This window comes from Schistocerca cancellata, chromosome 6 (assembly GCF_023864275.1).
Source record: "Schistocerca cancellata isolate TAMUIC-IGC-003103 chromosome 6, iqSchCanc2.1, whole genome shotgun sequence".
In the NCBI taxonomy this organism is placed as follows: domain Eukaryota; kingdom Metazoa; phylum Arthropoda; class Insecta; order Orthoptera; family Acrididae; genus Schistocerca; species Schistocerca cancellata.
Genome location: NC_064631.1, coordinates 75,763,363 through 75,785,115, shown reverse-complemented (window position 1 = coordinate 75,785,115; position 21,753 = coordinate 75,763,363). Strand labels below are relative to the sequence as shown.

General features: G+C 46.7%; 1 protein-coding gene across 1 annotated transcript in view; it reads left to right on the top strand.

Moving 5' to 3' along the window:
- The window catches only part of LOC126088579 (trehalase-like), a 306,521-nt gene that overhangs the window by 210,958 nt on the left and 73,810 nt on the right, over positions 1–21,753 (top strand). The window contains exon 9 of the mRNA XM_049906775.1: positions 21,200–21,317. Coding sequence (XP_049762732.1) covers positions 21,200–21,317 — 118 coding nt within the window. The remainder of the gene's footprint in view (positions 1–21,199; positions 21,318–21,753) is intronic.

Below are 21,753 nucleotides of genomic sequence, written 5' to 3'. Positions count from 1 at the left end.
TCCAGTGAATGATTCATAGTGCAATTCATCTGGTTTGTGCAGCTACCCAAGCATGATTCACAACCCATCCTCACAGCTTCCATTCTGCCAGTGCCTCATCTCCTACCTTCCAAGCTTCACATCTCTTCTGCAAACCTTGCAGAACTAGCACTCCTGGAAGAAAGGATATTGCAGAGACATGGCTTAGCCACAGCCTGGGGGATGTTTCCAGAATTTACACAGGAGTTGTCCTTACAACATATCTTTGAACCCACAATCATGGAATCAGTCTTCTGTATCCCCTGTCCCACACCAACCTTTACTTCTTTCCCATTGCTTCTATTAACCTACACTCACATTGTCATCTCTACGGTCATCCCCTTCCTTTCTTGTACTCTTTTATTCCCCCCTCCCCTACCCATTCCACAACTTTGTCATGTGCCACACACTACAGTAGAGTCCTTTTAATCCGAACTAATAGGGACCGGACCTTGTTCGGAGTACTGATTTGTTCGGATTAGCTGGAATTACGGTGATGAGTTTCTAGACTGAAGTATACCAAGCAGATAAGTAGGTACGCCATGATAACAAATGGGAACAAGTTTGGGAACAATAGCTCACTCTCACTCCCTGCCCTTGTTGTTGTACATTGTTGAGACCTTTGTAGTGTGTTAGGTCATTGCACTGCCAGTTGGCTCTCAAAGCACTTGGTTATGTTAGTTATCGATTTCTGGCAATCATAAGAGTTGTATTGTATTTGTTCAGGTGTAGTGGTGTATGTATTTTCGTCATGAGTAAACCGAAACATACAACGTTAACTCTCAATGAAAAACTGAATGCTTTGAAGTGGATAGACAATGGTGAAAATGTATCTAAACTGGCAACGGAACTGGGTGTTGGTAAAGCAACCATTTGTGATTGGAAGAAGAACTGAGTGAAGCTTGAATAGTCCTGTGCAACGTCTTTGGAAAATCATTGTGTCCCAGTGCAATCCTTTTGATTGGTGACACGCCATCTCACCCCAGCACTGAGGAATTATGTGATGGAGAAATTGTGGTGAAGTTTTTGCCGCCGAATGTAACACCACTTCTACAGCCGATGGACCAGGGCATACTGCAAACATTAAAACTGATTTACAGAAAACAATTTTTAACAATGCTGATCCAAGATGTTAGCATTCCTTTAGTGGACAAAATAAAAAAGACCAACATGAAGGATGTTGTTTATTGGGCCGCTGAGGCATGGCAGAATATTTCAGAAAATACTCTGAGAGAATCGTGGAGAAAATTGTGGACATCTCTTGAATTTTAGGACGACCTAGTTGAAAATGAAGGGGAAAATCTACTACAAATGATACAGATTATCCCTGGTTGTGAAGAAGCTAGTGAAGGAGATGTAGATGAGTGGACAGCAGTGGATGGGACATGTGTGGAGAACCTTACTGATGCTGATTTAGTTGCTGCTGTGAGTCAAAACCAGGAAGAAGTGGACTGTTGTGATGGAAGTGACAATGAGCCTGAAAGAGACAAAGGAGAGCTGGTGCTACACAGTGATGCAGCAGAAGCCCTTGACCTCGTGCTACGTTATTTGGAGCAACAGTTCAGTGGAACACATGCTGATTTGATGTTTATGAGACAATGGCGCTACTATGCATCATAAAACAGACTGTCCTCATTAAGCCAAGAAAGAATGACAGTTTTTGTCATCTAAAATGTAGGGATAAAATGTCCGCTGTATTTTAGTAAGTTTGACAGCTTTTCTTTCAATGTTATGCATTGTTAAAACCTAATGTTTTCTTGCCAATTTTTCTAATACATGTTTACTGTACTGTGTAAATTGAAATAGTGTGTATGTACAGCAGTTTAACGCACAATTTTCCATACTTAGACTAACATTTTTCATGGTTGGATTAACCGAACATTCGGATTACCGGGATTTGGATAAGCAGGACTCTGCTGTACTTTTCTAGCATGTACCAGGTTGCACTCATCAGTGCTTCATTCCTATCCTGTTCTCTTGCTGCTTCTTCCTGCTTGGAGCCATTCTCCCTTTTCTCAATCCCTCCCTCCTCCCTCTTCTTAAAGACCACTCCACATAACATAATCTCTCACCCAAGTCTGAATGATTTTTATTTTTTAACTCTAAGAAAGAACATGGACCCAAATCTTAGTAGTTATGTCCATCGCATTTGTGTGCTTGTCAACTGCTAAGTGCCTCAGCTGCGCAGTGACTTCACTATTCCCATTATACATTTCCTAAGATCCTACATAAAATAACAGAACTTGGTAATGGAGATAGTAAAATATTACAACAGGTAGCTGTCTTGTTGATCACCAAGGCAGAATGGATGAAACAGATACTCTAAATCTCAGTAAAATATTCTAAATAACTGTGTAAGGCATTTCACAAAATTTTCAATAGTGTATCACATGTCCACATATCACATTGCCAAATAATATAGAACATGCCCACTTAAAATTTACACACACACACACACACACACACACACACACACACACACGAGAATCGGAGAAAAATGCCCTATTCGAAGACAGGTCATCGCCATTTCATTCTATCTCTACAGCTAGCAGAAATAATGCCATAGTTGAAGAGGTGCTTTCAATGAATATAGTTTCTTGTCCATCGCTGCCAGAAAATCATTCTCCCATTGATTGTTGGTCAGTTGAATAATTGAAGGGACCAAACTACTAGGTCATTAGTCCCTCTTTCCTTGAACACACAGGTCTACATGACTGTAGAAGAGAGATAGCCTACCACACAAAACCCTGGGGAAGAAAACTCCAAGGTCTACAAAAGGTCAACAAAGGTGAGATCAGTGACAAAAAGAAGAAAGGGAGACAGATGATGAAAGGCATGCAAGGTGCCCCATCTAGGGAGTGATTGAAAGCCCATGAAAGCATATTGCAATGAGAGGATATACAACTTCCAGCCCTTACCACTTACCAGAGATACTCCACTCCAAGGACAAGAGAAGCACACAGCGACAAAAGATGAACAAGTGTAACAGACTATCCAAGAGGGAGGAAGAAGAGTAAAATAGGAAGTAGGATGAGGACCAGGCTGGACCACTAAACCCAGACAGCCACAGCCCGGCCTAGGCAGTGGGGGCTACAGAATGTTCTGCCAACCCCTCAATGGGCTGATAAGATTAAGTGGCCCTCCCCTAAAGAGAGTGCTGGAAGTCCCCTTCATGAATAAAACTGAGTCAGCCACTGAGGCATCATCCCCTAACACCAGGGGTTTCAAGTCAGTGAGATGAGTTCACCATCGCGTGGGTAGGTTGGGACAGTCCATCAAAATGTGTACCACCATCAAACAGGAGAAACAGTGACAGTGGGATAAGTCCTTGCTGTAGAGGAGAGACCATGAGTCAACCAAGTACGGCCAATGTGGAGCCATAAAAGGGCAGTAGAGAGGCCTGCATGGAGGGGACCTCCACAGAGTTGTAATCTCCTTTATCAACCATTGTTAGTTTGGCAAAATCAGTTAGCCATGCCATATTCCGGATACCTAAAACTTGACAGCGTAATACCAACCAGAAGTCTGTTTCTGGAATACCAATCTCAAGAGTCCTGAATGGTAATGACCAAGGTATGGCAAGGGTAGCACCGATCGAGAGTTTGCAGATGAGAAAGGACCATTGTTGCAGCAACAGATATGTTCAGCAGCATGAGAGATTGCTACCAACTCTGCAGTGAAAACACTACAGCCATCTAGAAAGGAGTGCAGTTCAGCATGTCCTGTGTGAGTATAAGCAAAGCCTGCATAATCAGCAACCAATGAGCCATCAGTGTAGACTACCTCTGAATCCTGGGAAGCACTGAATGGAGAAAAATTGGCGGCAGAGGGCCTCGGAACGAACCGAGTCTGTTGGACCTTGTGATAGGTCAAGATGAAGCTGTGGTTGAGGGACGCACCACCAAGGTGTACTTGAGTGGGTACAGAGAAAAGATGGAAGAGGAAACAACTGAAGTTCAGAGAGAATAGACCGAATGCAGATTGCAATTATAATCCCTGATCAGGACCGCCGTTGAGGGAGATGCATTACCGTATTTGGAAAGAGGAGATGGTAGTTTGGATGCTTAGAGTAAACTATGAATGTGGGTAGTATATTGACAAGTTGTTGGCATCTGACCTGCAATGGAGAGACCCCAGCCTACATGAGTAAGCAGTTCACACCACTAGTTAGAAAGGCTCCTGTCACAAAACAAACCCAGCAGTGGTGTATCGGATCCAATTATGCAGTGCTAGGGGTGATGATGAAATGCTGAACTGCATGTCAGACTCCCATAATAAAGGAAAGATTGTATCAGACTAGACCTAAATAGTGGTAGTCTCCACCACAATGAGTGGCTGGTTGTCGAGGTAAAGTTCTGGTTGTGAGTGAAAGGTAGGACATAGACAGAAGAGCATGACGTGAGTCTCGGTTTCTGAAAATGAAAAGCCGCAGGTGAGGGACCATGACTGCACCTTTCGTATGGCACCTTGCTTGTCAACATTCAGCAACACCCACACTAGAGTAGCAATAGTAGAGGCAAAAGTCTTCAGCATGCAAGGAGGGTGATACTGAGGACCCCACTGCTGCTGCTAGACCATCGATGGATACTAGAAAGAGGAGGACACTCAGTAGAGAGCCTTGTGGGGGCCATATATGGGGAGGGGGTGGGGGGTACTGTGGGATGCACCAACTCGAACCCGGAATGTACAATGCAACAGGAAGATCTGGACGAAAATCTGGAGCAGACCCAGAGAACCCACTCATGTAAGCTAGCAAGGATGTGATGCCGCCAATATGGTTAAAGATGATAACAGTATGACACCAACGATCCACCAACAGGTGCTTGATCATTGGGTTGTAGATGTGGTACGGCCCTGGGGCAGTTGACAAGGGCACTGACAAATTCCCACTCACTGGATGGAGCATTATATGGCTCCAGATGGCATGTAGTAAGACATAATTGATTTTGCTCCATCCACTGTTTTAGAACACGAAAGACATGTTGTAATTCTCAGACGCTGGGGCTCGAGCATAATACTCAGCAAAATGTTCGGCGATGGCATCCGAGTCAGTGTAGAAAGTGCCATTAGAGGTAATATCAGGTACACCTGCAACCATCTGGTATCTGTAGAGATATCTGATCTTAAACTAAACCATTGAAGGAGTGGTATGTGGTCATACCTTTCCCACAATTCTAGCTTCCATCATTTTTCAGACTAGAGCATGGGTCTGCTTAAAGGCAATGTGGTGCTCCTCTGATGGGTGCTGCATATGGCATTGGAGAGCCCAACTATGATCTCTAATGGCCTCTGCAATTTCTGATGATTACTAGGGTACCACATTCTATCAGGATGGGCCTGAGGGACCCCCAAACCAACAGCCAAAAGAATAGCTGCATATATTCTGGAATGACTCCTCGTTATCTCCATGCAGTGTGGAACCGAGGTCAACCGCAGTGACAAAGCACCCCAGTCAGCACTTCTGAGACCCCACCCGGGCAGGCATCGAGGGGAGTGACACAGATAGAGGGACAGGAAGATCTGGTAGTGGTCACAACCAGACTCTCCAGTGGATGGATGAGAGAACACACGGGCTGCAAATGGAAAGATCAATGGTTGAGAAAATTCTGTGGGCCACACTGAAGTGTAGTGTCTAGAACATACATGAAAATTCCCCTGACCCTGTCATAGGCAGCACTATTCTTATAATGTCCCCAGTATCCCCAAAGGGCCGGGGTCAACATTACAGAAACCAAGTCTCCTGAAGAGCAATGCAGAAGGCAGGGGAAGTGTTTAAAAGATGTAGCTTAGCCAAATGGTTGGGGAAAAAAAGGTTCCATTGTGTGGTGTTAACTGGGGCCTGTCGGGCTGCCAGAATCTGCGCCTCAGCCACATGTGGGATCTGGTGGCACGGGGATCACCGGAATGTCCTTTTTCTTGTCTTTCCTCTCCTTAGAGGATTTCAATGATTGCAAGGGCTTCCCTGACTCAGTTTCAAGTAAAGATGATGATCACAAAGCCCTCCCTTCACAGCACGAGAAGCCAGAGAGAGGTGATTTGTCTCCAGCTGGGAGGTGGGCACCAATGTCCATGGTGGGTGGAAGGCCAACAATCCTAAAGTAGGTGTGGGTGAAGCAGCAAGAAGGGATCCCCCAACCATCAAGGGGGCAGGCACAGCTGAGCGGCACCTCAGGATCTACTCTAGGAGGCATAATGGGCAAGAGTACCATCAACAAAGTGTGCGACATTATCTTAGCTGTAACATATGACATTGTTTTACATGCAGGGTGCTATTCCTTGTACTACTTCTTGGCCTCTTGGCAAGTGAGTTTGCCCAAAGTCTTGTATTCTTGTATTTTCTTCTCTCTCTCTAGAAAACAGTGCAACCCAGTAAGCAGTGAGAATGGTGTGGAGGGGAACAAGAAACATTCACATGTAGTGCTCGTCCACAATCTCTACTGATGGGGCTAGTGTTGCAATGCAAAGACATGTGCCCAAATTTCAGACACTTTAAGCACAGGAGGGGAGTGGGCAGAACATACAGTTTTTGACATTGCACCAGTATACCATCACCTTGACCTTTTCAGGCAATAAATTGCCCTCAAAGGCCAAGGTGAAGGCACTTGTACTGACCCTATTGTCCTTTGACCCCCATGTACATGATGGACAAAGTGTACACCCCAGTTCCCTCATAGTAAAGGTGGCATTGTAGCACTCACTGTTCTCAGAAGAGAAGGGTATTGCCCAAGACTCCTCCACTCGTTTCTGATAGAGGAAGGCAGAGTGATAGTGGGAGGAGCTCAAAATCTCAGCAAAATGGCGCCCCAAGTTGTTGGAGATAGCAATAGGGCCCATGATGATATTGTCTGTTACAGTCAGGCCGAAAATTGGGGAATGGATCTTGGTCCCAGAGAGCCATCAGAGGTTGTCCCACATGGCAAAAGAGGGAGTGGAACTGTTAAAAGAACTAGTGAATGAAATCTACCTAGCTTTTTTCTAACCCAAATAATGCAATGACATTGTACAAACATCTGTTTGCAATTAATGTAGTTTGCCATCATAGGATGATAGTTAAAAACACGGAGAGTACATCTCTGCACACAAATTGTGTCATGACAGGCCTCAGTCAACCAAGGGAGCGGGACATGGAGTGGTAAAGAGGAAATGCAAGGGATGGAACATTCTGCAGAGGTAACGACAACATTTGTAAGATATTCCACCTGGTCATCACAACTGGGAACCTTTTGGTCGTCCAAGGTCACCAGTGAGGAGTAAAGCCTGCAGTGGGCCTTAGTAAGCTGCCACTTGGGTGTGCATATATGTGAAGGAGGAGTCAGCAAACGGATAGCACACAGGAAATGGTTGCTCAAGTATGTCAGAGAAAACATACTACTCGAGATGAGGGCAAGCTGGGCAGTGCAGAAGGATGGGTCCAAATGGGGATAGGTGTGTGTGGAGTCTAAAGGAAACGTGGGTGCTCCTGTGTTAAGGCCCAAGAAGTTAAGCCGATTAGGTTCTGGGAGAACCCCAAAAGGGAGTGGTGCTCACTGAACAGCAGAAAGAGGTGAGGTAGCTGCCCAATAAGCTGGGGGAGTCTGTTCTGGTGACATCGGATGATGGAGGGATGTAAGGGAAAGGTCATGTGAGGAGGAAGAAGAAGACGAACTTCAACAGTGTGAAGATGGGTAGTCAGGGAGATGGGTTGACTATGAACGTATTCCCGGGCAAGCAGCATGACCCCCTCATGAGATGGAATGCCAAGCTCAGGGGGAAGGTAAAAACGGACCGGGAAGAAATGTGAGAGCTCAAAGCAGTCATTAGGATGTAATTTTGTTTCCTGAAGGCAGAGAACAAGTGATATTGCAATGCTAAGAGTAGCCATAAATCATCTTTGTTGCTTCGAAGAACATGAACATTCCATTGGTGGAGAGTCATGAGGAGGAAAAAATGAAGGGCTGTCACCTCAGCAGTTGCCGAGTGCCAGCCTTCAAAGACTCACTGCTCCAGTGCACAGAGGCAGGAGGATTCTGCTCCATGAGGTCTACAGCAGTGTCAGCATTATCCTGCTGTCAGCCTGCAGAGTCCAGTGCAGCAAAGCAGTTGGTGTGCACCAGCGACACGGAGGTCGGCCGGGTAAGGGTATCACGTGGCGACACCATCGAAGAGGATTTTCGAGTCAGCAAAGGAGAAGACTTTCTGTCTGACTTTTTAATCAGCTTAACTTCTTGGACCTTAACACAGGAGCACCCACATTTCTTTTAGACTCCACGCACACCTATCCCCATTTGGACCCATCCTTCTGCACTGCCCAGCTTGCTCATCATCTCGAGTAGTATGTTTTCTCTGACATACTTGAGCAACCATTTTCTGTGTGCTATCCGTTTGCTGACTCCTTTCCACATACATGCACACCCAACTTCTTTGAGCCTTTTTAGGTAGCAGAGGAAGCTGGTGTTGGCTGGCTGGAGGGACACAGGAAGTCCTCACGGGAATATTCCTTGTGTCCTTTCTGGCCTGCCAGTTAGGTAGCTGGTGACTTCGCCCCATGAGGCAAAAGTTTGGTGGCTTGTTGCACAGGTGAAGGAGGGAACATGGACATTACCATGATGCTGGGCAATTTCACATCTGCAGTGCTAAATTTGAGGTCGCTCGGCTACATGGCTGTGTGGAGCAAGAGGTATCAAGAACAGTACTGTAGGTGCCGGATGGTAAAACACAGGGTTACTGATAAGCCAATAAGTTGCGAGCGACTGGGTAAGGCACTTTTTCCTTCACCAAATCTCCTGGACAGCCTGCTCATCAAGATATACAGGACAATCACGGAAGGAGGCAGCATGGGCGATGTAACGATGACACTGTTAGCTGCGCATCAGGTTCAGAGTATACGGTCTGACTGTGATAACATCATAACCTGCCTTGCTGCGACCCTGGGCATGTATGATTGTGTGGTTTGTGTGGCTGGTGGTTGATGGGAGTGAAAGGGACTAAACTGCAATTTCATCAGTCACTTCATCCGTTAAGTGGCAAACCAGAAGTAGTCGTCACGGGAAGGAGACGAAAGGTAAATCCTGTAAAGCCTAAATGTAACTAACACAATAAAAAAAGGAGAGATAAAAGACAAGAAAAAAGACCGCACAGACAAGTTATTACAGGATCAGTCAAGACAAGGTGTTAAAGCCAAGAAACTCTCAGGTAGTCTATGTGGCCAAAAAGACCTACCTTACAGGGATGAATAGAAACCACATTCGCGAACAAAATGTACCACCAGGTTAGCCAAGTTGGCACCATCTACTAGCACCGAGGCAGTGTGTCAGGAAGATTAAGATGGCACCTCACTGTAGCCAAATTAGGGCAGTCTATGATTAAGTGGGCCACCGTCAGGAGGGGTCCGCATCGGCAGTGAGGGAGATCCTCAAGTCTGAAAATGTAGCCATGGGTCAGCCAAATGTGGCCAATGCAGAGTCTACAGAGGACAGTGGATTCTGTGCGAGAAGCATGCAGGGAAGACTGCCATGTGGTCATGGTCTCCTTAATTGTCCTTAGGTTATTGGGGAAGATCAGGGCAGACCAATCTGAATTTCAGACTTCCAGCAATCAATGGCATAATAACAGCCAAAGTCCAGTTCTGGGACCTCCACTTCCAGAATTGGCATCCTGGTGACCAGTATGGCCAATGGATCATCCCGTTCATTTCCCAAAATCTCAACACGGGTAGGGGTTCCAACAAAAATGACTGGCCGCCCAGCTTGATGGACGTCAAAGACACAATCTTCAATATCCATAACCAGTGGGTGAGGAGAGTAGCACTGGTTTATAGCCTGAAGGCTGCTAAGGGAGTCACTACCAATTAGGATACTCTGCCAGTGCAAGAACGAACATAGCTAAGGGCTAATTTAATGGCCGTCAATTCAGCAATGAAGACACTGCAGTCATTTGACAGAGTGTTGTGTTCACTGCACTGTGCATGTGTGTATGTAAAGCCTGTTTGTCCATTGACTGTTGAGCTGCCTCTGAATGCCACTTCCGAGTGTGGATATTTCTCCAGGACAGCCCAGAACAGATGGTGGAAAATCGTGGAGTCAACAGAATCTTTTGGACCAAAGGAGACTTTGAGGCAAATTCAAGTGTGGGATGCAAGCCACGGTTGCCGATGCGATGTCTCCCTGACCAGAGGTGACAGTGAAGGAAGTTGCAGTGCCGAACAGAAACACTGGAGGCATGCAGCAATCGTAAACCCAGCTCTGTGTTGCTGCTGTGGGAAGTGAAGCTCACTTCCAGGGAAAAGGACACAGTAGTCAGGATGTTCAGGGAAGCTATGAACATGTATATCATAATTCAGCAGCTGTTGTTAGGGCCTGATAGGTAATGGACGGACTACTGCCTCAACTAGTGGGCTGTTCACAGGGCTGGACGAGAAGGCTCCTGTTGCATGTCAGACCCCACAATGATGAATGGGGTCCAGTATCCACAATGCTGAAGGCAATGTAGAACCATATGCAAGACTTCCATAATCAAGATGGGACTGAATCAAGGCTTTGTAGAGCTGCAAAAGGATACAGCAATCTGCACCCCAGCTAGTGTTATTGGGGCAGCAACATGCATTGAGGTGTCGCCAGCACTTTTGGCGTAAGTAGGTGAAGGTGAGGAAGCCACTTCAGAAAATCGAAGATTGGTTGCAAAAAGCACTGTGTTTCAGCTACAAGAAGTAACTGATCATCTAGGTAAAGCTCTTGGTGTGGTTGGACAGTAAAATGCTGACAGATGTCCATTACAACAGTCTTGGCAGCCGAAAAATGAAAGCTGTGGGTGAGAGCCCATGACTGTATCTTTCATATGGCACCCTGTAGACGAAGCTCAGTGACAACCATACAAGAGGAGCAATAATAAAAGCAAAAATTTTTGGCATATAAGGAGAGCAATACCAAAGACCCCACAGCTGCCACTAGACCGTTGATGGCCACCAGGAAGAGGAAATGCTCAGTACATAGTAGCCCTGCGGGACCACATTTTCTTGGATATAGGGGTACTGAGTGTAGTGCCCACTTGAAAGCAGAATGTACAGCGCTACAGGAACCTATTGACAAAAATCAGGAGTGGACCCTGTGACATAAGCCTTCTGTAGGATGAAAAAGACAGTGATGAGTGCCGACTACATGCAAAGGCCATCCAGATGGTGGACCTCAGGTGAACCAAATTATCAGCAGTGGAGCGGCCTTTGCCAAAACTGCCCTGAATTGCAGCCAAAAGGCCCCATGGCTCAAGGAGCCAACACAGCCGCTTGTTCACCTTGCATTTGAGCAACTTACAGATAACATCAGCAAGGCTGATAGCGCAATAACTGTCCATCTCAAAGGGGTTCTTACCCTGCTTTCAGTACCAGAACTACCGTGCTTTCTCGCCACTGATGTGGGAACTCTCCCTCACTCAAGAGTCAATTAAAGATGGCAAGGATGTGACACTGAAAAATCACTAAGAGAGGTGTCAGCATTTGGTTGTGGCTGTGGTCTGGCCTTGGGGCCTTATCAGGGAAAAGGGCCAGGGCACTGGAGAGTTTCCATTCACTGAATGGAGCATTATATGGCTCCAGGTGGTGGGCAGTGAAAGATAAGTGCATTCGCAGGCCCTGCTGTTTTATCAGCCGAAAGGAGGAGTGGTAATTCTGAGATGCAGGTGCACAAGTGGAATCCTTATCAAAACATTCGATGACAGTATCTGGATCAATATAAATGCCACCGTTTAAGGAAATACTTGGTACATCTGCAGGGACTGGAAGCTTTGCCCATACCTGTGATGGAGAGGTACATGATCTAATGGTGGATGTGTACCACTCCCAGGATTCTAGCTTTAGTTATTTTATGAGGTAGCAGACATGGGCACAGAGCATTTTAAAGGCAAAGAGGTGCTCCAGTGAAGGGTGCTGCTTCTACCATTGCTGAGCCCACCTATGATCTCCAATGGCTGCAGTGATCCATGGGGTCCATCAGAGTCCGTCTTCTGAAGGGGGGAGCCCAAGGAAGAGATAATGATTTGGCTGGCTGCTAAAAGAATGGCTGCCACTGTACACTGAACAGCTACATTAACACTGTATTGTGATGGGGAGCTAAGGGCGACAGCAGAGGTGAACCAATCACAGTCAGCATTACAGAGAACCCACCTGGGCAAGTGACCAGGGGAGCAATGCTGAGAGAGGGACAGGAAGATTGGGAAGTGGTCAGCACCATACAGGTCGTCACGGACCCTCCAGTAGATACATGGTAGAAGACCAGGACTGCACAAGGAGAGATCAATGGCTGCATAAGTTCTGTGTGCCACACTGAAGTACTTGAGGCACCAGAGTTCAAGATGCAAAGGTCGAGCTTTGACAGTGAAGTATCGATGTCTTTACCATGGCCAGTGACCATTGTTCACGCCACCAAGGGTCATAGGTGTTGAAGTCGCCCACAACTAGGAAAGGTGGAGAGAGCTGAGAGAGTAATGCAGACAGTACATCCTGAGACACAACATCATTGCGAGGGATATAAGCATTACAGATGGTAAAATCCTGATGTGCCCATACCAGAAGAGCCATAACCTTCAATGGTGTCTCAAGAGGCACAAGGTCACTGTACATAGAGTCCAGCACGTATGTACGAAATCCACTCAACATCCTCTCACAGTCAGTACAATTCTTAAAATAACCTAGGTAGCCACGAAGGGTAAGGGTCCGAGTTGCTGGAAACCATGTTTCCTGGATGGCAGTACAAAAGCAAGGTATGTGTTTAAAACCTGCTGTAGCTCAGTTAGGTGGTGGGAAAATCTGTTATATTTCTACTGGAGGATGAGATTATTTGAATACTGTGGATGCATGAAGCAACCAGTGAGGGTAGGTTATGAACATGGGTCACTGTGGTGTCACCACCAGACACCACACTTGCTAAGTGGTAGCTTTTAAATCGGCCGCGGTCCATTAGTATATGTCGGACCTGCGTGTCGCCACTATCAGTGATTGCAGACCAAGTGCCGCCACACGGCAGGTCTAGAGAGACTTCCTAGCACTCGCCCCAGTGGTACAACCGACTTTGCTAGCGATGGTTCACCGACAAATTACACTCTCATTTGCCGAGACAATAGTTAGCATAGCCTTCAGCTACGTCATTTGCTATGACCTAGCAAGGCGCCATTACCAGTTACTATTGATGCTGTAAAACATGTACCGTCACGAGCGATGTTCACCATTTATGGATTAAAGTTAAGTATTCCACAGCTACGTCCTTTTTTGCTAGTCTAATTTCCTTGACCTGTTCCAGACCTCACGCCAGCCTGCATGAGCTAAAACGCGTGCCTTTCAGCTTCCTCTCATACCGGGTTGGCTCTCTTGCCAATCCACAACAGGTCACGGTACTATACTGCCACCAGTAGAGACATCAGGGAATCCACTGACATACGTTCTACAGCACTGCCTGGGGAGATCTGGTGCCTCAGGGGCTACTGGGATCTCCACCTTGGGCACAGAAGGAGTAAATGCAGAGTCTAGTGGCATTGGGGCCACTGGAGTTTCCTCCATCTTAAAGGTCTTCTTTTGGTCCTGCTCCTCTTCCTCGTTAGAAGATGAGGACTGAGAAGGTTTCCCTGAATTTGTTTCAGGGACAGAGGAAGAAAGTGAAGTCTGATGGCCAGCAGCCTGTGGCTCCTTCAGTCACTGGCTGGTTTGGTTTTGTTTCACTTTAGGGCGCAAAAAACAATTGGGGTCATACGTGCCCAAGTCAAAACTATAGAACATGAGGGCAGAGAGGAATTAAAAAATGACTATATGTCAGTCCCAACTGACATAAGAGAAGACAGCTAAAAACAGTCATCTGGAGAAATGGCTAAAAAAGACAACACACAGAAACGGAGGTCCAAAACTTTGCCATATTCCTTTTACAGACACAAAGTAAAATGTGGTCAACAGCCCACACATCATTTGCTAAAACAGCTGACAATTCAGACAGCAAACCGAAGTGGGAACATAAATAGTTAAAAATGGGCATTCTCTCAGGAAGTGGCAGAAAGTTAGAACTAGGGCACAATGTACAAAGTGGTGGGGTAGTGCCAATTAACAAATGCCAATGGCTAAAAAGACAGTGCCCAATACACAGCCTAGTTAAAATTACCTCTTCCCAGCAGAAGGGCTGAGAGGAAGTCGTCCAAGCCACTGGGAGAGGCTTAATAAGGCGGAGATTATTCCCATGAAAGGAGGGCCATTGGCGTTGCCAAAGGGACACCACCTCCTGACAGACGGCAACACAGAGGTCATCGGAGGAAATATAGGAACTAGCGGTCTGCGGTACGAGGACTGCAGCCTTGGCAGCAGCGTCAGCAGCCTTGTTTCCTGGCAGACCAACATGACCAGGAACCCAGAGTAACATCACACTGGCTCCACCAGGAGTGACCAAGTGACAGTTTTCCTGTGCCCTCTGCAGTAAGGGATGGGCAGTGTACAGCACACACAGACTTTGAAGGGCACTGAGTGAGTCTGAGCAGAGGACACAAATGAAAAGTCTGTGTTACCAGATGTACTCCATGGCCTGATACAGGGCAAAGAGCTCAGCTATAAATACTGAGCAGTGTTCCAGAAGCCGATATTGAAAGACACGGGTGCCAATGACGAAGGCACACCCCACCCCATGGTCAGTCCAAGAACTATTAGTGTATACAAAAGGTACCATCATGAAGTTCTAGGTGTAGGTCGTGAAACTGAAGGCAATAGAGCAAGGCTGGAGTAGTGTCCTCAGGAAGCGAATGAAGGCCATGGTGTTGAAGGGCTCACACCCACTGGGAAAATTGCAGGTAGAGTGAAGTTGAGCTGCCATAACAAGTGCCGAAAGTGGACTCCAGCAGGTAAAAGGGAAGAGGAATGCCCCCCATACTGGTGACCAAAAGAATCATCAAAGAAGGAGGCATAGGATGGATGGCCATACATGGCAGACAAATGGCATGCATACCTGCTGAGGAGAAAGTCACTGCGGTAGGACAGTGGTAGTTCAGCAGCTTCAGCATACAGACTCTCAGCCAGGCTAGTGTAAAAGGTGCCAGTGGTCAAACGGATGCCATGATGGTGGATAGTGTTGAGACGGCATAAGAGGGATGAATGTGCAGACACATAAACAAAACACCCATCGTCAAGTTTCCAACGCACTAGTGACCGGTGCAAATGGAGGAGGCTGGGTCGATCGGCACCCCAATTGAAGTACCATTGAGGAAACATAGGACACTGAGGAACTGCGTACAGCGGGCTGCCAGGCAAGACACATGGGAGGACGAAGAGAGTTTCCTATTGATCATGAGCCCCAGAAATTTCATAGTTTCTACAAATGGAAGGGCAACAGGCCCAAGATGTACAGAGGGTGGGAGAAACCAATTGCATTTCCAGAAATTCATACAGATCATTTTATCAGTGGGAAAAGCAAAAGCCATTGTCGATGATCCAGGAGTAAAGGTGAGTAAGACACTGCTGAAGACGCTGCTTAGTGAGGCAGGTCTGTGGAGAACTGCAATAGATGGCAAAATCGTCAACAAAAAGGGAGCCGGAGACGCCCGGCAGGAGACAGGCCATTATAGGATTAATGGTGATAGCAAAGAAGACGATACTCAGGATGGAACACAGAGGCACACCATTTCCCTGAATAAAGGTGTCCAACAAGGCAGAACCCACACGCACCATGAAAACTCGGTCTTTTAAAAATTCCTGAAGGAAACAGGGCAGGCGCCCACGGAAGCCCCATGTGTAAAGACTACAGAGGATACCAGTTTGTAGGCCTCCTCCAAATCAGAAAACACTGCCAGTCTGGGATTACCACAGAGAACCATTCATGACATGGGTGGACAAAGTAAGGAGATGGTCAATTGCAGAACACCGCACTTGAAATCCAGACTGTGAATTCGTCAGTAAATTACGAGACTCGAGTCACCATACCAGCCGGGCATGAATCATGTGTTTCATCACCTTGCAATCACAGCTAGAGCTGGGGAGGTAGCTAGAAGGAAGGTTTTTGTCCTTACCAGTGTTAGGTATGTGTATGAGTGACTTCACGCCAATGTCTGTGAAATGTGCCCTCTGCCCAGATGCAGTTGTACGTGTTAAGCAGGAGGTGCTTGCCCACAAGAGAAAGGTGCTGCAACAACTGAATGTGGATGGCATCTGGCCCTAGAGCAGAATATCAGGATGAATTGAGAGCATGATCTAGCTCCCTCATAGTAAAGGCAGCATTTTAGCACTCACGATTCGGAGCACAGGAGGGTGTCGCCTGAGCCTCCTCAGCTTGTTCCAATGGAGGAAGGCAGGGTGATAGTGGGAAGAGCTCAAAATCTCTGGAAAATGGCGCCCCAAGGAGTTGCAGATAGCAATAGGTCCACAACGATATTGTCTGCTACTGTCAGGCCAGAAATTGGGGAATAGATCTTGGTCCCAGAGAGCCATTGGAGGTTGGCCCACACAACAGAGTAGGGGTGGAGCTGTTAAAAGAACTAATGAATGAAATTCAGTTATAGCTTTTGCTATCCCGAAGAATGCGACAACACTTTGCATGCCTCTGTTTATACTGAATGCAGTTTACCATCATAGGATGATGGTTAAAAATGTGGAAAGCACATCTCCATACGCAAATTGCATCACAGCATGCCTCAATCCACCAAGGGACTGGGAAACAACATGGTAAAGAGGAAGTGCAAGGAATGGAACATTCTGCAACAGTAAGGATAACGTTTGTGAGGTATTCCACCTGGTCATCACAACTGGGGAAATCTTGTTCTTTGAAGGTCGCCAGGGAGGAGAAAAGCTGCCAGTCAGCCTTAGTAAGCTGCCATTTGGGTGTGTACACAGATGGGATAGCACACAGGAAATGGTCGCTCAACTAGGTATCAGATAGAACGGACTACTCACGATGATGGGCAAGCTGGGCAGTGCAGAAGGATAAGTCCAAATGGGAACAGTTGTGCAAGGAGTTGAAAAGTAAAGTGGGTGCCCCAGTGTTACGGCAGAAGAGGGTAAGTTGTTTAAGAAGGTCAGCCAAGAGGGCACCTCTCTGACAGGTCCTGCGAGACGATGATGCGCTTTAAAGCCACCGAGTAGCAAAAATGGGATAGGTAGCTGCCCAATAAGCTGAAGTAAGTCTGCCCTGCTGACATTAAATGGTACAGAGGGAAAAAGTCAGGTGGGGAAGGAAAAGGCGAACTGCAACAGCACGAAGATGGGTAGTCAGGTAGATGGGCTGACTATGAATGTCATCCGGTATGAGCAGCATGTTGCCCCTATGAGATGGAATGCCGACCTCAGGGGGAAAGTCAAAATGAACTGGTAAGAAATGTGAAAGCTCAAAGTAGTGGTGGGGGTGCAATTTTGTTTCCTGAAGGCAGAATACAAGGGGACACTGTGATGCGAAAAACAGTCGTAAATCCTTTTTGTGGTACCAAAGGCCGTAAACAGAGAGTCATGATGAGGAAGAGATGTCACCTCGGCGGCTGCCGAGTGACAGCCTGTGAAGAGTGAAGAGAAGCAAGAGGATTCTGCTCCATGGGGTCCACAGATGCATCGTACTGCTTGTGCAGTCAGTTTGCAGAGTCCAATCCTGAAAAACAGTTGGTGGTGCATGCTGGCAACACAGAGGCCAGCCGGTCTAAGGTATCATGTGGCAACACCGTCAAAGAGGATCTTCGAGTTGACAAAGGAGATGACTGTTTGCCTTTGATGGACTTCTTCAAACATTTCCAGTTAGAGGAAGACTCAGGTATTGGTTGGCTGGAGGGACGTAGGAAGTCTTCAAGAGAATACAATACTCCTTCTGTCCTTTCTGGCCTACCTATTGTGTAACTGGTGGGTTCACCTCTTGAGGCGGGAGTTTGATGGCTTGCTGCACAGCTGGAAGGGGGGGGGGGGGGGGGGGATACTACCTTGACAATGGGTAATGTCACGACATCAGAGCTGAACTGGAAGTCACATGACTGCGTGGCCATGTCCTTCATGCAAGGGGTAACAAGAACAGAACTATTGGTGCCAGATGGGAGAACACAGGGTTTGTGACTAGCCAATAACTTGCGAGTGATTGGGTTCGGCACTTCTTTCTTTACCCGGATCTCTTGAACAGCCTGTTCATCAAGATACATGTGACACTACCGAGAGGAGGCGGCATGGCCAGCATTGCAGTTGATAAAGCAGGGAGAAGGAGGCAGACAATCGCCCTCATGCGCACCCCTACTACAGGTTACATATTCGGGTGGGTGTCGACAAGATATTCTAGTGTGGTTTAAACAATGACACTGGTAGCAGTGCATTGGGTTGGGAATGTACAGCCAGACTTTAATAATTTCATAACCTGCTTTGATCTTGGACAGAAGCACCACTCCATCAAAGGCGAGAGAAAGAGAGTGGTTGAGCACTAAGGAGGCATCTACCTTTTTCATTACATAATGGATGGCAGTGACACCCTGATCAGAGAGGTAAGACTGGATTTCAGTCTCAGTTGGACTGTTGAGCAGCCTAGTGTAAATAACACCACAGGAAAAATTCAAATTTCTATGGGCCTCAACACCAACGAGTAGTCATCAAGAAGCAAGGCGGCAAGCAGTAGTTGTGTTTGAGAATCTGAAGTAGTCTCCAAAAGCAAAGTGCCATTCCGTAAACAGGAGCAAGATTTCACAGGGCCAGCAATTGCGTTAACACCTTTCTGAATAATAAACAGACTTACCATGGCGAAGGACTGACTGTCTTCAGTATGTTACACAATGAGGAACTGTGGTGCAGCTGGAAGGCTCTTTGAATCATTGGCCTCATTATGTTTACATTTCATAGATGCTGATTGTGAATACGAACTGACTCATTGCGAGAAAATACGCCATGACTGCCAGCACCTCAGATGGCATGGTCCTTTCAACTGGGGGCCACCTTCACAAGGGGGTGCACCCACCTAAGGTGACTGTTTATACCTCAGGTCACACCTCCCGAACACCTGACAGAGAGACCAATCGGCAATTTGCGAAGGTTGCAGCTCAGGAAATCACCCCTCTTGGGGCCTCGCCTGTACCAGAGGATACGTGCGAACCCCAGCTGTTGACCTGGGGCTGGGAATTATGCCTTACCCAGTCACCTGTTACGTGTCAAATGCATGGGCCGGCCTTCAAGAGCACACAGGAAGGAAGAAGAAAAAGAGATTCCTCAAACATCGAAGTGGAGGAATGGGAGAATAAAGAAAACAAATAAAGGACAATGGAGCGAAGAAACAATGGTGAGACTGTTCTTACGTCAGCAACAGATAATGCAGAACATTCCCAATAACATCCCAGACATGTTCCCCAAGGGAGGGGAAAAAGAATAGCAAGAGGATAGACATGCAGCACGGACGGGAAAAAATGCTGCAAAGGCTTGGGCCCCGTGGTAGCCAAAGAGTGGCGAGCCCCCTGGGGGTCACTGGCTGGTGTCTGGCTATGAACCAGCAAGAGCCGCAGAAGAAAAACAGTGGAAAGAAGAGTCCTGAGGGACCTCTTCCTAGCTGAAGAAGCCGGAGGAGGATGAGGTGCCTCTGGCCGAGGGATGGGGACCAGTGTCATATGTCCGAACTCCATACACCTGAAGCCTCTCAAAGGAGGAGGAACATAGTATTTCATATCTCCTTGATCTTCTCGGGCAATGTATCACTCTTGAAAGATGAGATAAAAGCCCCGGTAGCAACTCTTTTCTGTTGGTCTCCTATGGACATAATGGACATCGCTCTAAACTGGCCCACAGCTCATCATCAGATTGCAGATGAAGATCACAGTGAAAGAGATGCCTTGGACTATATTGAGACTCCTGTGGGGAGTGAAAATCATAGGGATGTCACAAGAGCATGTGGCTGGACAGGAGATGACATTATAATGAGGAGGTTCAAATGGCTCTGAGCACTATGGGACTTAACATCTGAGGTCATCAGTCTATAATGAGGAAGGAACCGCTCTCCATCTTAGAGATGGCTGCAACTTCCCTGTATTTGTTTTCAATGTTTTCCACAAAAAATAAAGGCATCATGGCCAAAAAGGTGTCCCCATTGGTCCTCGAACAGACCATGTATTGGGATGAGGATTTCGCTCCTTGACGTCTAGTCCTGTGTTCCTCCTACAGCATTGCAAGGGAAGGGAACACATGGGATCATACTTTGTTACATTGCACAAGGCCTTCCCATTTGAAGAGACTCCTGGGACTGGTGTGACACCAGTCAGAGAAAGTTTAAGTTGTGTTATGTGTGAACTATCTGTCATGGTGCCACCTACTTCAACTGGGTGCTACCCAGCTACAGCAGCGGCTACCTGGCCAGTGATCTGTTGCTGGGAGCCCCCGTGCTCCAGTCATGATGGGCACACACTCTATGGCATACATGAGGAGTGGGTAGCACAAGCACCAACAATGCAATCGTTGCATTGTCAGTGGGCTAGAGGGCTAGCACTGTGCAGATACTCAATGTCCATCCCCTCTCCCCTCCACACACAATGGGATGGCTACCACGAGTAGATGACCTTCCCTGCATGACATTGCACTTCTGCAAAATTTGGAAAAGATGGCAGGTCAAACCCTATAATGGGGACCATCTCATTGTTAATGGAATGTGAGGACAGGGCTGGGAGTGAAACTAGAAATGAAGACCAAAATCGTGAACCAAGTTCAAGCAGGGTCTGTACCAAAAGGACCACCTGACAAAGTCAGATGAGGTAAGAGATAGTCGAATTGTAGGAGGAAGCAATGCTACAAAGGCTGGGGTCGCATGGTAGCCAAGAATGTACTCACCACAGAGTGGTCAGCCTTCCCCCCCAGGGTGGGGGGCTGGAGGGGGGTATAGGGTGTTTGTGTGGTTGTGTGCACGAATCTGTGTACTTCTACTACAGAAGGACCAAGAGCTCAAAATCTAGTGTAAATACTGTTTTCTATTGGGAGTTTCTTCGCACCATACATTAGCTGGCTATATTTTACTTTACATATTGTAACATTCTATAGTAATCTAAGCAAACTATTTGCCTTTAGTAATGATTTTCACACTCATATTCATATAGATATATTTTATGAAGAAAAAATAAACCATGAGAATTACACATTGTTATTCTAAATGTATTCTTCTATTCCAGGATTAATTATACAACTTTTGTAACATTTTTGCCTAATAAATTTTCCACTTGTTGATAACTTCTGAAAACTGTTTAATGGCATGGCTGCTCCCTCCAGGCAACGGAACTACAAGTAATGGAGCCAGCACTTCCACTGTTCATACTGCAGCTGCCGCCTCCACGGCTGCTGCTGGTGCCGCTGCCGCCACATCGTCTGGCTCCCGTTCTCTGACCATGTATGGTATTCAACTCTGATTCGATCATTTATGTAATTTCAATTGCTAAATTCAGTGGCTCAAAATGTGTTCACAAAATAATAACCAACTTGACTTTCCCAGACGACAGAGATATATCTCCAAGTTCTCCCAATATCCTTCTTTCCTATACAGTTTGCAGCACAAAAACTGCTGTTTGGTTAAGCTGAAGAGCAAACATATGACAGTCAAGTTGGCATAAGAAGATCTCTGATGGCTTTCAGCACTGTTGCTAGCTTTCAACTGCAAAGCGCTAATGGCTGCAGACGAAAATGACAGCCATCTATAGAGGTGTGACAACAATGAGCCATTGCCATAAAGACATTTACAAAAGTGTGTTATGTGATTGACGGAGGTAGGCACACAAAGCTGCCATGCCCAGCCCACCGCAACTGTCAGGGATCAACTTATGCCAACT